Source organism: Oncorhynchus tshawytscha, linkage group LG21, assembly GCF_018296145.1.
Source record: "Oncorhynchus tshawytscha isolate Ot180627B linkage group LG21, Otsh_v2.0, whole genome shotgun sequence".
Taxonomy (NCBI): Eukaryota; Metazoa; Chordata; class Actinopteri; order Salmoniformes; family Salmonidae; genus Oncorhynchus; species Oncorhynchus tshawytscha.
Window position 1 is genome coordinate 6,034,413 of NC_056449.1, and position 13,832 is coordinate 6,048,244.

The 13,832-nt window shown below is 42.7% G+C and overlaps 2 protein-coding genes across 4 annotated transcripts; both read right to left on the reverse strand.

Annotated features, from left to right (window-relative positions):
• Positions 1–527: 527 nt before the first annotated feature.
• Positions 528–2,083, reverse strand: slc35a4 (solute carrier family 35 member A4). The gene has a single exon (XM_024382645.2). The coding sequence runs from the start codon at positions 2,081–2,083 to the stop codon at positions 1,106–1,108; it is 978 nt and encodes a 325-aa protein (XP_024238413.1). The 3' UTR covers positions 528–1,105.
• A 464-nt stretch (positions 2,084–2,547) lies between these two features.
• LOC112220768 (SLC35A4 upstream open reading frame protein-like) lies at positions 2,548–5,037 on the reverse strand. 3 transcript variants are annotated; one of them, XM_024382649.2, is made up of 3 exons: positions 4,948–5,037; positions 3,107–3,205; positions 2,548–2,891 (listed from the first exon to the last, which is right to left on the reverse strand). In XM_024382649.2, the coding sequence occupies exons 1-3, from the start codon at positions 4,960–4,962 to the stop codon at positions 2,694–2,696; spliced, it is 312 nt and encodes a 103-aa protein (XP_024238417.1). In that variant the 5' UTR covers positions 4,963–5,037; the 3' UTR covers positions 2,548–2,693. The 3 variants fall into 3 exon arrangements, with proteins under 3 accessions (XP_024238417.1, XP_024238418.1, XP_024238416.1); XM_024382650.2 differs by lacking the exon at positions 4,948–5,037 and adding an exon at positions 4,821–4,923; XM_024382648.2 differs by lacking the exon at positions 4,948–5,037 and adding an exon at positions 4,687–4,814.
• Positions 5,038–13,832: the final 8,795 nt, after the last annotated feature.

Sequence of the window (13,832 nt, forward strand, 5' to 3'; positions counted from 1 at the left end):
TAAGCTCTGACTCCCCACCCCCAATCCCTTATCAGGTGTTCCGGGTTTTCCGCCAGGTAAGTGAGGAGCAGAGGAGGGTGTCAGAGGGCAGGTACAGGACTCTCCTGCTGGAGGCCATACAGGATGCAGTCTACCTGTCCTCTCAGAACCAACAGCTACAGGCAGACAACAAACAGCTCCGCAAAGGTGAGTTACACACCTGGATAAAACGTGTATAACATATTTCTGTCTCAGTATAGGCAGGTTAGATCCTACTTTGAGAAGACTATTTTACATCACTTGAAATAATGGTGTATTTCATTGCATACCTTGATTGGGTTTAAACCTAGTTCATCAATAAATCAGATTCTCTCTCTCTCTTTCTCCATAGCATTGGCAGAGCTAAAGGACATTCTGTGTGTGCAGGGTGACCTCAAGGGACAAAGAGTATCCCAGTAACAGTGAGGGGGATGGGGAAATGTTTCTCATGGATTTATGGCATTTTATTTCAGATAGAAAATACCAAAGAAATAAAAGAGAAACAACCATTGAAATATTCATCTTTAATATATAGTATTGCATAAACACTTTCTGTACCTATACGTCTTGACATTGGCAGAGGTAATGATAAATGCTAATAGAATGATCATAGCACCACTCTTAAGAAGTGTTGGGTGACAATGTAGAAATAATGGAGACATATTACTCAAATCCAACTACCCATGATATATTGAAGAAAAGGCTTGAATGAATATGGAGGAATTTGATTGACCTGGAAATCAAAGGCAAGTGAAAAGTAGGCAGTACATTATGCAGAACAGATAAAACAGTGATGGTGTGACGAAGGGCTCTGTAAGTCTCAGCTAAAGTGCAGCTTCTATTACAATCAACAATCAAATTAGAAACTTCAAATAACTCAAACTAAATGGACCATTTGGGACATGTGATGAAAAATACTGGATCCGAATCACTAAAATAAAAATGCAATTTCAAAAGGGAAAAGAACACTCCAACCAAAAAAACATTCCAACCTTAATGTCAATCAATGTCAACACATCATCTGGTAAAAAGTGCTGCCAGAGATTGTGGTGGGGTGGTGGAATGAGAGTCAGTTAGCAGAGTTCTGCTAAAGGTAGTACAGATAGGCTGCCAGGCCAATCATAGAGGTGGGTAACAGGAAGAAGGGGGTGAGCTGCAGGCCCAGTAGGGCCCAGGAGAGCAGAGCATTGACCAGCATAGAGCAAGAGATGACAAACAGTCTGGTGATGCCGCTGCCATGCTTCAGCACTACTGACATCAGCAGCCCATTTGCTGCCTGCCCAGCAACAATGGCCCACACCACCCCTGAGTAACCCTCCAGGAAATCCTGTTCTCCCCCCATGCTTAAGAGGTGGGAGACAAAGTTGATGGCCAATCCAAACACGTACAGGTATAGGTTCTGCAGGCTTAGGGGTAGTCGCTGGCTCTTCAGCACCCGCTCTGTGTAGACGGCTGCCAGCCCTGAGATGAAGCAGTAAACCAGCACTAGAACAAGGCCCCAGGCTGTGATGTGAAGCCTGGAACTTGCCTGGTCCTCAGTTTGCCCTGGATACTCCAGATCCAGACTGCTGTAGCTGTGACACACCCCAGCCCCCATGAGGATCCCCAGGGCCAGCCACTGGGCGGACCGCAGCCTCTTCCCCAGGCAGGAGGAGTAGAGCAGGGCCGTGGATGCGATCTTCAAGTTGCTGAGGACCTGGAAGGAGCTGGGATCCATGTAGAGCTGCATGAGGACTACCAGATTGTTGTTGAAGGCATAGAGTGCGGCTGGGACTGCATAGGGGGCCACGAGGGCCAGGGACAGGGGGGCACGCAGGGCAGACAGGTCCCCAGTCAGGAGCAGAGTTGCTAGGGACACCAAAAGCTTGGTTATCTCTATCAGAAGCACACAGGAGGAGGAGCTAAAGGGAACCCGCCCACCCACCTTGGTGAGTGTTATTAGGGGGGCATGAGAGCCATAGATCAGGACCATCAGTCCTAGGAGGACACCCCACTGGACCCTCTTCCTCCACCACCTCCTGTGACGGGATGGGGACCCAGCCCTCACGTTATGGATCACAATCATTCTCAATACTGCATGTTTTTAACACCCTGGGAATAAAAGTACAAATACAAACACCCTCTAAATGGACAACAAAAATATTTTTTAAATCCCCTAAATTAGGCTAAATCTATTCAACCATAACATAATATTCTCAAAATATGTTCATATTCTAAGCCGATAAAAGTTATTTGTGATTACAAAACACGAAAGCACCACTGTCTTGCTGTTAACACCCTTGATTCAAAATCAATTAGATGGCTGCTGTACTTGGCAACTTTACTAAGGCAAGCAGTCAAATATCCCTGCAATGTAACCTTACACTCAAAGAACAGAACCTTATCACCTTTTACACACTTTATAATCTGATTCACAGTGATCAGCAGAGAGAATAGCAGATGTTCCCAGGGAACTGAATGTAGATTTACGCTTTAACCTTTGAACAAAACCCAAAACAAATCGAGGCCTTCACACTGGACCCCTCAACGGACACGTCAAAATCCAGTTAAATCCACATGTTCTTTGTGCTGTATACACAATAGAGAGCCTCTGAAAAGGGAGCATCTACAGAAGTGGTGGTTGTGTCCTTAACCTTAGGCAGTTAGAAGATGACGCCTAGGCCTGGTTCTTCCCATTACTTTGGTCCTTTTCTAAACAAACTCATATAGTCCTTCAGAGTGCTGTCAATGTTGGGCACCTGATAGTTTTGTGCAGCATAGATGCCTGTGAATGTTCCTAGTAGCACTCCTATGATAGCTGAGGAGCGGAGCTTGGCCACCACGTACCCGGCCAGGAACCCCTTCAAAAAGGGAGATGCCAGCACAGAGCCCCCCTGGGAGAGAACAGGAAACACCAGTCAGGACAAAGTATGCACACAATAAATAGAATATATGGCATGCTTTTATGACTCTCGTTTAATAAGCAATCATTAGTTGATTCCTCTATTACTGTTTCAGGACTGACCTGAGGTTCATGGTTTGTCTGCTGTCCTGTTTCATAAGGTTTCATTTCACCTACATTCTAACATTGGATAACAACATACTGTACCTGTGGAATTCCTGCTGCAAATTCGGTCTCCACACGCTTCTGGATATCTTCCAGTTGATTCTTGAGCTGGTTGAGATCCTTCATCTGCTTGAAAGGATCCTAGAACAAATGCAAGTAAGTTACACTGACTGGCAATCAATGAACTTAGGTAACACTTCCTGAAGCGCCTGTCAATTTCTGTCACTGCCCCTCTGTTAATGCCTTCTATTCAGTCTATGCATGCGTATGACAGTGACCAGGGCTGTGTTCATTATTCTGATTATGTTACAAAACGTTTTGTAACAGAAACAGTTTACTACAAATGGAAAACGTTTTACAACAAAAACGAGAGCTTCTATTGGACAAATTCAGGTAGGTCCCTCCCTGTTTAGTTCCATTTGCTCTGTTTGGTTCTTAAACTTCTTCGATGGGGTTTAATGACAGGATTTCACAGATAGGATTTCTTGCACGGATTTCTTGATTCAATAATTAGCTGGTTGATAAACTGAATCAGGTTAGCTACAACTGGGGTTGGAGCGAAAACCTACAGGAAGGTAGCTCTCCAGGAACAAGGTTGGAGAGCCCTGACATAGGACATCAACAGCCAGCCAGGGTTTCATTAAATACGCTGCGCATTTAGGCCTAATTAAACTGATGCATTTGGCTTTGTTCAACTTCAATTCACTGGTATTATGAAGAATAACTTAGCCATACTGTAGGTGAATTTACGAGGCAGTGCTAGATACAGATCACCGGTTCTGACTGTCTCGCTGCCTGCCCCGATCCTCTTTCTCTTCACTATGAAAAACGCGAGAGTTTGGTCTTCGGTCTGTTGTGTAGAATAGTTCAGCCTATTCATTTATAGCCTCTAATTTAGTGAATTTACCCAAGACATTGTAAGCCGCGAAATACAGCATTGCGATAGTTTATAGCCTACTTTTTTTTTTAAATTACCGATGCACAGTTCTGACGGTCTTCCTGGTGGCCGACATGCCTAAGCCTGGCTGTGCTCCTCCCATCTCTTTTAATTTATTTTACCAGGTAAATTGACTGAACACATCATTTATAGCAACGACCTGTGGAATAGTTACAGGGAAGAAGAGGGGGGACGAATGAGCCAATTGGACGCTAGGATGATTAGGGGGCCATAATAGTATGAGGGCCGGATTGGGAATGTAGCCAGCGAACGATGCGAGAGTTTGTGTTCTAGAAATAGACTACGCAAAATAGTTTCCTCCCCTGCAAAAATACTGACGTTCAGGGAGATTGACAACCAGAAATGGGAGTCGACGCGCCAAGAGTCTACTCCCCACCATTACTTGATAAGCGCCCTGCTACGAAAATCCATACAGGAAACATTCCACCGGTATCTTTGAGTCTTAAAACACGCTTCGTATGCTCCGCAGACACACACACAATCTAAATAACACCACTTCTTGTGGCTCACACCGATTTTCCTCGAGACGTTAAACGGATTTCCAAAGTAAGTTAGTATTGATCCAAAACCCTCACTCCGACCTAAAACCGAGTATAGTAGTTTACAGCAGTTTTACTTCTATTGGTTTCATTTTTCTTTGCCACTGCAACCCATTAATTCTCACTTTCTGTACGATTAGTTGTTTCATCCGACTCACTAGCTGCAGTCTCAAAACAAAACCTGTTTTTCCGCCATCTTCTCCTTGCTTCTTAAACCGTTTCCGTAATGAATAACTTTACACGTCCCCTGACAACTTACCAACACACCGTGCCTATCTTGTTTTAAGTTAAAGCTAGTTGGTTTATGACTAGATCATGCTACTCTTAAATAGCTCGTTTTCTGACAAGACACTTAAAAAAGATTGAAGGCAAAAAACAGTACTCACCTTGTCACCCGCCATTTTTGTTTTAAGTGAATGCTCTGTGATCTACTCATATGCCTAGGATGCACCGCCACGTCAGAACGATTACTTTTGCCTGGAACACTATTTGCTTGTGGGCAAAGTTGCCCTGATTGCAAGTCAGCTAGCTGTTTTACCTCTCAACCATCGAGACTGGATATAGTTAGGGGACACTGATCCTAGATCTGTGCCTATGGAAATTTGAAAATTGTAGTTGCTGTTAGTCCTCTGTAGCATGCTTGGGTTAAATTCAGATATTATTCCCGTGCTATCATTTCCTGGGTATGTGTCATAATTGATTTTACCCCACATGCACTGTCAGGGATAGGTTGCTGTGTTATCTAGACTAGTGGAAACCGTAGTTTCTCCTTCTTCTATGATGTAATGGCGGTCCGCAAACCAACGTTTAAGGTACATGCCGCCACCGACTGTGCTGAAGTGTGTGTGGTCAATCACGGTTTACAAAATTTCTAAATCCTCCTATCTAACTCAGTACTTCTGAGAAAATAAAAAAGAGCCCCACTAACTTCTAATAGACCCTACCCCATCCCCCAAATCCCTTCCAAACCCCCGAACCCTGTCCAACCTCAATAATCCCACACTTCAATCTTTCCCTCTCTTCAACATACTTACAACAATATAACAACACATGCTCCACCGTTTCATTGAGCATACACTCCATACACGCTCAGTCCCATCTCTTCTGCCACACATCTATCAAAATGTCTCTGATCTTACATTTGGCCTCACCTCCACCAAGTGGAACATTAATATCAATTATATCTCATTTCAAAAATATTTTGGCTAACTGGTCTACAATTCCACACCCGGCTGCGCTTGGACCCAGCAGAATCTCATTAATACACCTATTCTCTCAATTCTCCATAACAACATTAATACCTTCAATAGTAGGCCACTCCTATTAGATTTACCAGATGATAAACTATTCAATACAGACAGAGAATCAGAGCATACTATAATTCTAACAACTTGTACATACTCCACCTAGTGGAGGGCAACTATTATCGCCAACATTTCAACTTGTGTCGGCAGGTAGCCTAGTGGTTAGAGCGTTGGGCAAGTAACCGAAAGGTTGCTGGATTGAATCCTCGAGCTGACAAGGTAAAAAAAAAAAAAAATTGTTCTGTCCCTGAACAAAGCAGTTAACCCACTGTTACCCGGTAGGCCGTCATTGTAAATAAGAATTTGTTCTTAACTGACTTGCCTAGTTTAAGATGTCCTTTGAAACAACACAATTGTAAAAGCAAGATTTCTGAACAGGTCTCGTATCCGTGTCAGGACCAACATAAGCAACATTTCCTACAGTAGGTCCACTTGTTCCAGGAGTAACCCTGTTATCTCCATCATTCTGCGTAAATAGTTCCCCCAATCTGCCTTGCAGCCTTTACATATAACACACTATGAGTGATGTTATATCTTTGGTCCTTTCTAGCCTCTTTATGCACCTGGCATCCACCAAATGCTGCACTGTGTTCCTCCCCACAGTTACAACATTTAACCTTGACATTGTTCCCACATTCACCATAATCATAACCGCCACACTTGGCACATATTTTCTTTCCTTTGCACAGAGCCTCTATCTTTCCCATTATTTGGCATTTAAAACACCATCGAGGTGGAACAAATTCTAACAGTGAAAGCCAGGAAGCCCATCTGTACTTTCTTAGGTACAACCTTCTCAAACATTAATACTGACAGGCTTTCACTTCTCTGCCCCTCTTTCTTACTGAACAGTATTTTGGCTTCAACCACTATGCCCCCCATTACTTTTGTTTTTCAGTACCTTCACTCTCTTCACGTTCTCAACACTAGAAGTGCCGCTGCTGGCAGCAGTGCTTATAGCAGGGCCATTCGTTCTCCTTTTCCTTTTCACCACAGACCATCTAGGTCGATGCAGTTTTCTCTCACAACACAATGCTACATATATCTCAAGTTTTGAGGGAACATTGCAATTGGCATGCTGACTGCAGGAATATTTTTTTATTTTATTTAACCTTTATTTATCTAGGCAAGTAAGTTTTTAAGAACAAATTCATATTTACAATGGCGGACTACCCCGGCCAAACCCGGACGACGCTGGGCCAATTGTGCGCCACCCTATGAGACTTCCAATCACGGCCGGTTGTAATACAGCCTGGAATTGAACCAGGGTCTGTAGTGACACCTCTAGTACTGAGATGCAGTGCTTTAGACTGCTGCACCACTCGGGAGTCTAATGTCCGCCAGAGCTGTTGCCCGATAATGTAATATTCATTTCTCTACCTCTCCAACATTGTTTTAGAGATTTTTGTCATACGTCCAACTGGCCTCACAACCGCAGGCCACGTGTATGGCGTTGTGTGGGCAAGCGGTTTGCTGATGTCAACGTTGTGAACAAATTACCCCATGGTGGCGGTGGGATTATGGTATGGGCAGGCATAAGCTTTGGACAACAAACACAATTGCATTTTATAGATGGCAATTTGAATGCAGTTACCGTGACGAGATTCTGAGGCCCATTGTCATGCCATTCATCTGCCTCCAACACCTCATGTTTCAGCATGATAATGCACAGCCCCATGTCGCAAGGATCTGTACACATTTCCTGGAAGCTGAAAATGTCCCAGTCCATATCTGTATTCACAGTCATTTGAAATACATAGATTAGGGCATAATTCATTTATTTCATTTGACTGATTTCCTTATATGAACTGTAACTCAGTCAAATTTTGTTGCATGTTGTGTTTTATATTTTTGTTCAGTATAGTTTGAAAATATATTTTATGGAAAGAGATGCTGTATGTTTGTGAACCATGCTGTTTGATTTGAGAGGGCGCTCCTCCCTCACTACCTTTGAACATTCACGTCATGGGCCATAGACCAGTGCACTGCGGTTCAGGTTAATCGAACGCTGCCAAGGATTACAATTGAGTTCGCACAGTTACTACAGTATGACCTTTAATCTCTTGTTTTGAAGGACATACATTTATCTACATCCCCATAACATATATTTGATAGCCTACATAGGCTACTGATCTAGAATGTCCCTATCTTGATTGTAGGAGTATTAAATTAAGGAATGTACATAATATATAGCCCTAATACCAATCCCCTTGTCATTTTGATTCTGTTTCGCATGGACACAGAATGAATTAATAAATCATGATGTCACTAAACTTCCCAAGGCTCTCCTCGGCTCCCTGTAGCCATGGAAACCATGGAGGTGTATGAGGAGACTAATAGAGGGCGTCAGAGGAGGTGCAGAGCTGCTACACTCTCATGGAGGTCAAATCTCCAAAGAAGAGGAAGAAGAACAAGGCTCAGCAGGGGAGATCATGTAGAAACCCCAAAAGCCCAGGTAGTCTACTCTACTGCACCCAAACAGTCAATGCAGATGACATACTCACTATTTTCACACTGTCTGAGTGCACCTGATTTGGATTGCTCGGGTAGACGGAGCAAGCTAAATCAAATGACCCAATCTTTGTGTTGAGTTGACTGCTGTATCAGTCAAGATATCAATTATTTATAAAGTTTGACCTTTCACCTCCAGATCAGCCTACCTGCTGTACTACTTTGACGTGCACCAGACCATACAGCAGGAGTTCCCCAGCCTGCACCAGTCTGAGATCATCAAGAGGATCAGTGGGTGTTGGAAGAGGCTCAACGTGGCAGACAAGGGCTACTACCTGGAGAAGGCACACCTGGAGAAGGAAGGGATGGACACTGTACGGTTACCTCATATTTCTACCAGTGTGTCTTCTGTCTAAGATAGTGTGGTCAAGAAAAACTCCTGGCCCTAGTCTTAAAGATAACACCAGTCCTTCTTCTCTCTGTGTCCTCCGTAGACATTGCTGGGCCCTTCCAAGGAGCTCCCAGGCTTTGTAGGATCCCCCCCAGGGCCAACTACATCCTCCTGCCTAAGGGGGCCACGGACAGGTTCCCAACTGGAGGTATGTATGGAGGGTGAAGTGAAAATGTAAATTTATTGGTAGGAAAATAATGAGTCATATACTTAAACAGTTCAAACTAGGTGTGCCACAAATTTTCCATGTTTCATGTCTCAGGTGAAGACGACTCCAGTGGAAGGTGCAGCCCCTTCAAGACTTCTCCCCAGAAACAACCAACCAACCCTGGGGACACCCCTGAGACTGGTGTGCCTCCCTCTGATGACCAGACAGCCCCTCCCAGTAATGTGCCTGGAGGGTGGAATGCAGGGAGAGGACCACTGGAGTCCGGAAGACCGATGCACCGTGCAGTTACAGCAGGGTCATCACCAGAGAGGGGTAGAGCCAACAGCCAGGGAATCATACTGCCTACTGCAGTGGTGTCAGGGACTCAGACAACTACTATGATGTGAGCATTACCATGGATAATGTTATTTAATTTACCCTTTATTTATTTTTATTTTACCTAGGTGGTCACACTGAGAATCGATTTTTCAAACAAGCCCTGTGAGTATTTCTCTTAGTGGACTTCAAGTTTTAATTGTTAAAAGTTATTTAAAGTGTAAATGCTGGTGTCTTTGAGCTGAGCTTGGGCTGGAACACTTGTCACTGGTGCCAGGGTCAAAGTTCAGGAGAGGAACAGTGTGAATGGTCAGTCGTGATCTGTGAGAGCCATCCTCTCCGCCCCTTTCAACACAGCCTGTGTTGGTGTAAGTGATGTCTCTATGTGTGTTTATTTCTGTTTTGATTGTGTTTGTGTGTGTTTAGGAGATTGATACGTGTCTCTTTTATCTCTGACAGGATGAGTTGTTGGTCTCTCTGATCTCCCTGTATATACGTGTTCAGAACGGCCTCTTCACGACACCCTCCACACCTCACCGCAGGCGAGCTGTCCAAGATCTGCCTCCATCAGTTAGCCGCATACAACTCACCAGTCAATCCATCCAGTAGAATATCAATCAATCGATCAGTCAATCAGTTATCCACCATAATCCATTCTACTATTACTCAGTTAATCAACCTGTCAATCAACCATTCAGTCTGTCAGTCTATGAAAAAGGCTAGCTAGACAACCATGCCTAAACAACATCTACTAAATCTATTGACATGACAAACAGACAAATTGTATTGGGAGGCCTTCAATGTAAGGTGCAAAAAGAGATGCTTAAGTGTTTTCAAAGAAGCAGAGGTGTTGCTGCTAACCAGACTCATAGTCTGTAACTTATTCTCTAATCAGTCCAGCAGAGAATTTGCTGGCTTGAAATTCATCTAAATAAGGTCAAATCATTTTCTTTGTGAGAGAAGAGGAACCTATGAAGAGTCTAAATTTGAATGCTACTACAGTTTCTGCCCTCTGCTTTACTTTGACTGAAGGAATGTTCACAGTTTTAGAATAGAGCATATTGTCCATGTTGACTAACTTCAATCTTGGAGTGCTTAATGTTTGGTCTAGACGTCTATTATGATTTAATAACTGTGTGTATTTAATGACCTCTCGTGCTTTGTCATTATCAGTGAGACTGTTCTGATGTTTTATCCTCTGCTTTGAACGTAAATGTTTTCAAGGATTCAAGTAGACAGCCTTTCTCATCTGCCTCATGGCAGATGTGAAAGGACTACAGGAGAGACTGTGCCTAAACTCCAGTTGGAAGAGTGACTCCAAATGTCAGGACTGTTCTATCTCAGCTGCTCAAACAGAATTTCAAGAGAACAATCAGTGGATTTTATTAATGCCCCGTAATGAGTAGGATTCTGTGTTTTCACATGCGAAAGGCATTACTTTTGATTTAAAAAACGCTTTATCTGCCTTCACAATGAAAAATAGTTTTATAACTCAAACATATTTTATGGAAAAGAGATGTATGTTTCTGAACGATGCACCATGCTGCATCGTTAACAATATGAGCGTGTGGCACGGACCTCCATTTCATTTTGAGCAGGGCACGCCTCCCTCACTGGCATCGCCCTGTCACTTGACGTGCCATTGGCCCGGTTCAACCCGGGGAAGCTTAAATGATGACATTTCCTGAGTGGTTTTGCTCAAGACTTTCTAAATAAAGTAAAAAAGTATTTATTTATGTTGAATCAAGTTCCTGTGGTTTTGTTTGGGGTGATTCTTACTTCCTATTTAGGTGGTCTGGTATTGCTCAAACTGCCATGACAACATGGAATGAAACTTCAGAAGAACGCAGAGAAGACATTACTGTATCCAAAATGGGGACTGAGTTTAAAACTCACAGGAATGTAGCATTTTGTTCCCTGTTGTGGTCCTATTTGTTCTTTCTTAGGACGTACAATAGAGTATCTAGGCTGAAATGTTTTGTTTTTGAAGGCGAGGGTAAATGGAAAATTACATATTTCCAAGGAAAGCCAGAAAAATATATTTATTCAAGTTTCAGAGTTTTCGACACATTGTCTGTGAATATAATTAGTTAGCATAAACTAAAAGGATAACCCACAAATGATTTGTCCTTTGCCTTCAAGCAGTAAAGTAAAAATAACATTTACATTACACTGAGCATCCCAACCTTAGGAACACCGTCCTAACATTGAGTTGCACCCCCACCTCTACAAGGTGTCGAAAGCGTTTCACAGGGATGCTGGCCCATGTTAACTCCAATGCTTCCTACAGTTGTGTCAAGTTGGCTGGATGTCCTTTGGGTGGTGGACCGTTCTTGATACACATGGGAAACTGTTGAGCATGAAACTCAGCAGCATTGCAATTCTTGACACAAACCGCTGCACCTGGCACCTACTAACATACCCGGTTCAAAGGCAATTACATTTCTGTCTTGCACATTCACCCTCTGAATGGTGCATAATCCACGTTTCAATTGTCTCAATGCTTAAATATCCTTCTTTAACCTTCCTCCCCATTCATCTATACTGATTTGAAGTGGATTGAACAAGTGACATCAATAAGGGATCATGGCTTTCACCTGGTCAGTCTGTCATGGAAGGAGCAAGAGTTCTTAATTTTTGGTATACTCAATGGATATCATACATACAGTTAAAGGGACATTTAAACATGTTTCACTTCATATTCATCATCTCCAGCACCACCACAACATCAACATATGTGACATTTGTGCATTTCTATATTTTTTAGTAAAAAAAGATAGTGGAAGATAAGGCTGGACTTACATGAAGCAACTTTCATGACATTTTCGCTACAGTTGCAGGTTGCAAGTGGCATCATCTCAAGCAACTTTGCTGTTACATGCAGCTACTCAAACGTGATTAAAATTGCATGCAACAGCCAATCAAATTGAAGCTGCTTGTTTGAGAATCTCCCCATGTCTTCTGCTGCGTTACATTGTGGTTTCACAAATTATTGTTTATCCAACCATTTGGTTATTGTAACAGCAAGGATATAGAAGATATGCATTATGTACAAGTTAGCTTGTTAGCTAGCCAAAATGACATTGCTAACACCAACACAGCTAGCTAGCACAGATCATGGTGGATATTTTTCAGTTCAAAATATAATTTATTGACTGCTAAACCATGTACAATCATTTGTATATGATCTCTTGTTGTGCTAGTCTCTGTTCTGTCAACCTTGACCACTGATGGTGCTGCACAGCACTGACAGCTGTGTTGATATGACAAATGGGTCAGAATTCCTAACCTTCGAATGAATAATGTGACAAAAGCGTTTGTTTTGATTGGCTGTTGCTTGCAACCAAGTTGCAGATGAGTTGCTTATTATTTCACGAAGCAATGAAGAAGCAACTCAAATTGCGTGAAAGTTTCATTGTGTAACGGCAGCCTGTGTTTCCAATGACATCATCAAGCAATTAGAAGACAATGCCTACTCATAAATGCTTAAAATCACATTATGCACATGTAACAGTATAGCTTCCGTCCCTCTCCTCGCCCCAACCTGGGCTCGAACCAGGGACCCTCTGCACACATCAACCATGAAGCATCGTGCCACAAAAGCCACAGCCCTTGCAGAGCAAGGGGAACAACTACTTCTAGGTCTCAGAACGAGTAACGTCACCGACTGAAACACTATTAGCGCGCACCACCGCTAACTAGCTAGCCATTTCACATCAGCCACAATCACGCCCCTTTTGACCTCATCAACAGCATCAATGTAACAGTATAGCTTCCGTCCCTCTCCTCGCCCCAACCTGGGCTCAAACCAGGGACCCTCTGCACACATCAACCACAGTCACTCACGAAGCATCGTTACCCATCGCGCCAAGGGGAACAACTACTTCTAGATCTCAGAGCAAGTGACGTCACCGACTGAAAAACTATTAGCGCGCACCACCACTAACTAGCTAGCCATTTCACATCAGCCACACACACCAATGATGTCATTGGAAATAGTTATCTTTATCTTTTTTACAAATAAACATAGAAATGCGCCATTTTCACATGTTGATGTTGGGGTAGTGCTGGAGATGATGAATATGCAATTTAATTTTTTTTAAATTTCCCTTTAATAAAAAGCTCATAGTTTTCTCTCCTTTCAACTCAGTATTCAGAATAGCTGCTGACAATCCGAGTAAATGTCTTACAACAATTCTGATTTACAGCTGACATGTAGCTTTTCACTTTGACGTAGAGCTTGTATCTGCAATCATCATAATTACAGTAGGCAGTATTAGCTGAATTCTACATTCAATACAATGAATCAACATTTTTACAGCTTAATTGACCCCCCAAAAATGATGAAGTGACGAATGAATGAACATCAAAAATATTGAGTGTTACAGAAATAAAGAATCGATTGAATCAATCAAAAACAAAGCCTTTGTGTTGTCAATACTGTGATCCACAGATTTCCTTATACAGTTTTTATCTGCCTTTCATTCCCTACTGTAGCATATAGCATATAGGCTATATGTCGACTGGCTGAGTCTGAAGTAATATTGGTTAACGCACAACTAAAATCTTGTGCCATTTAGA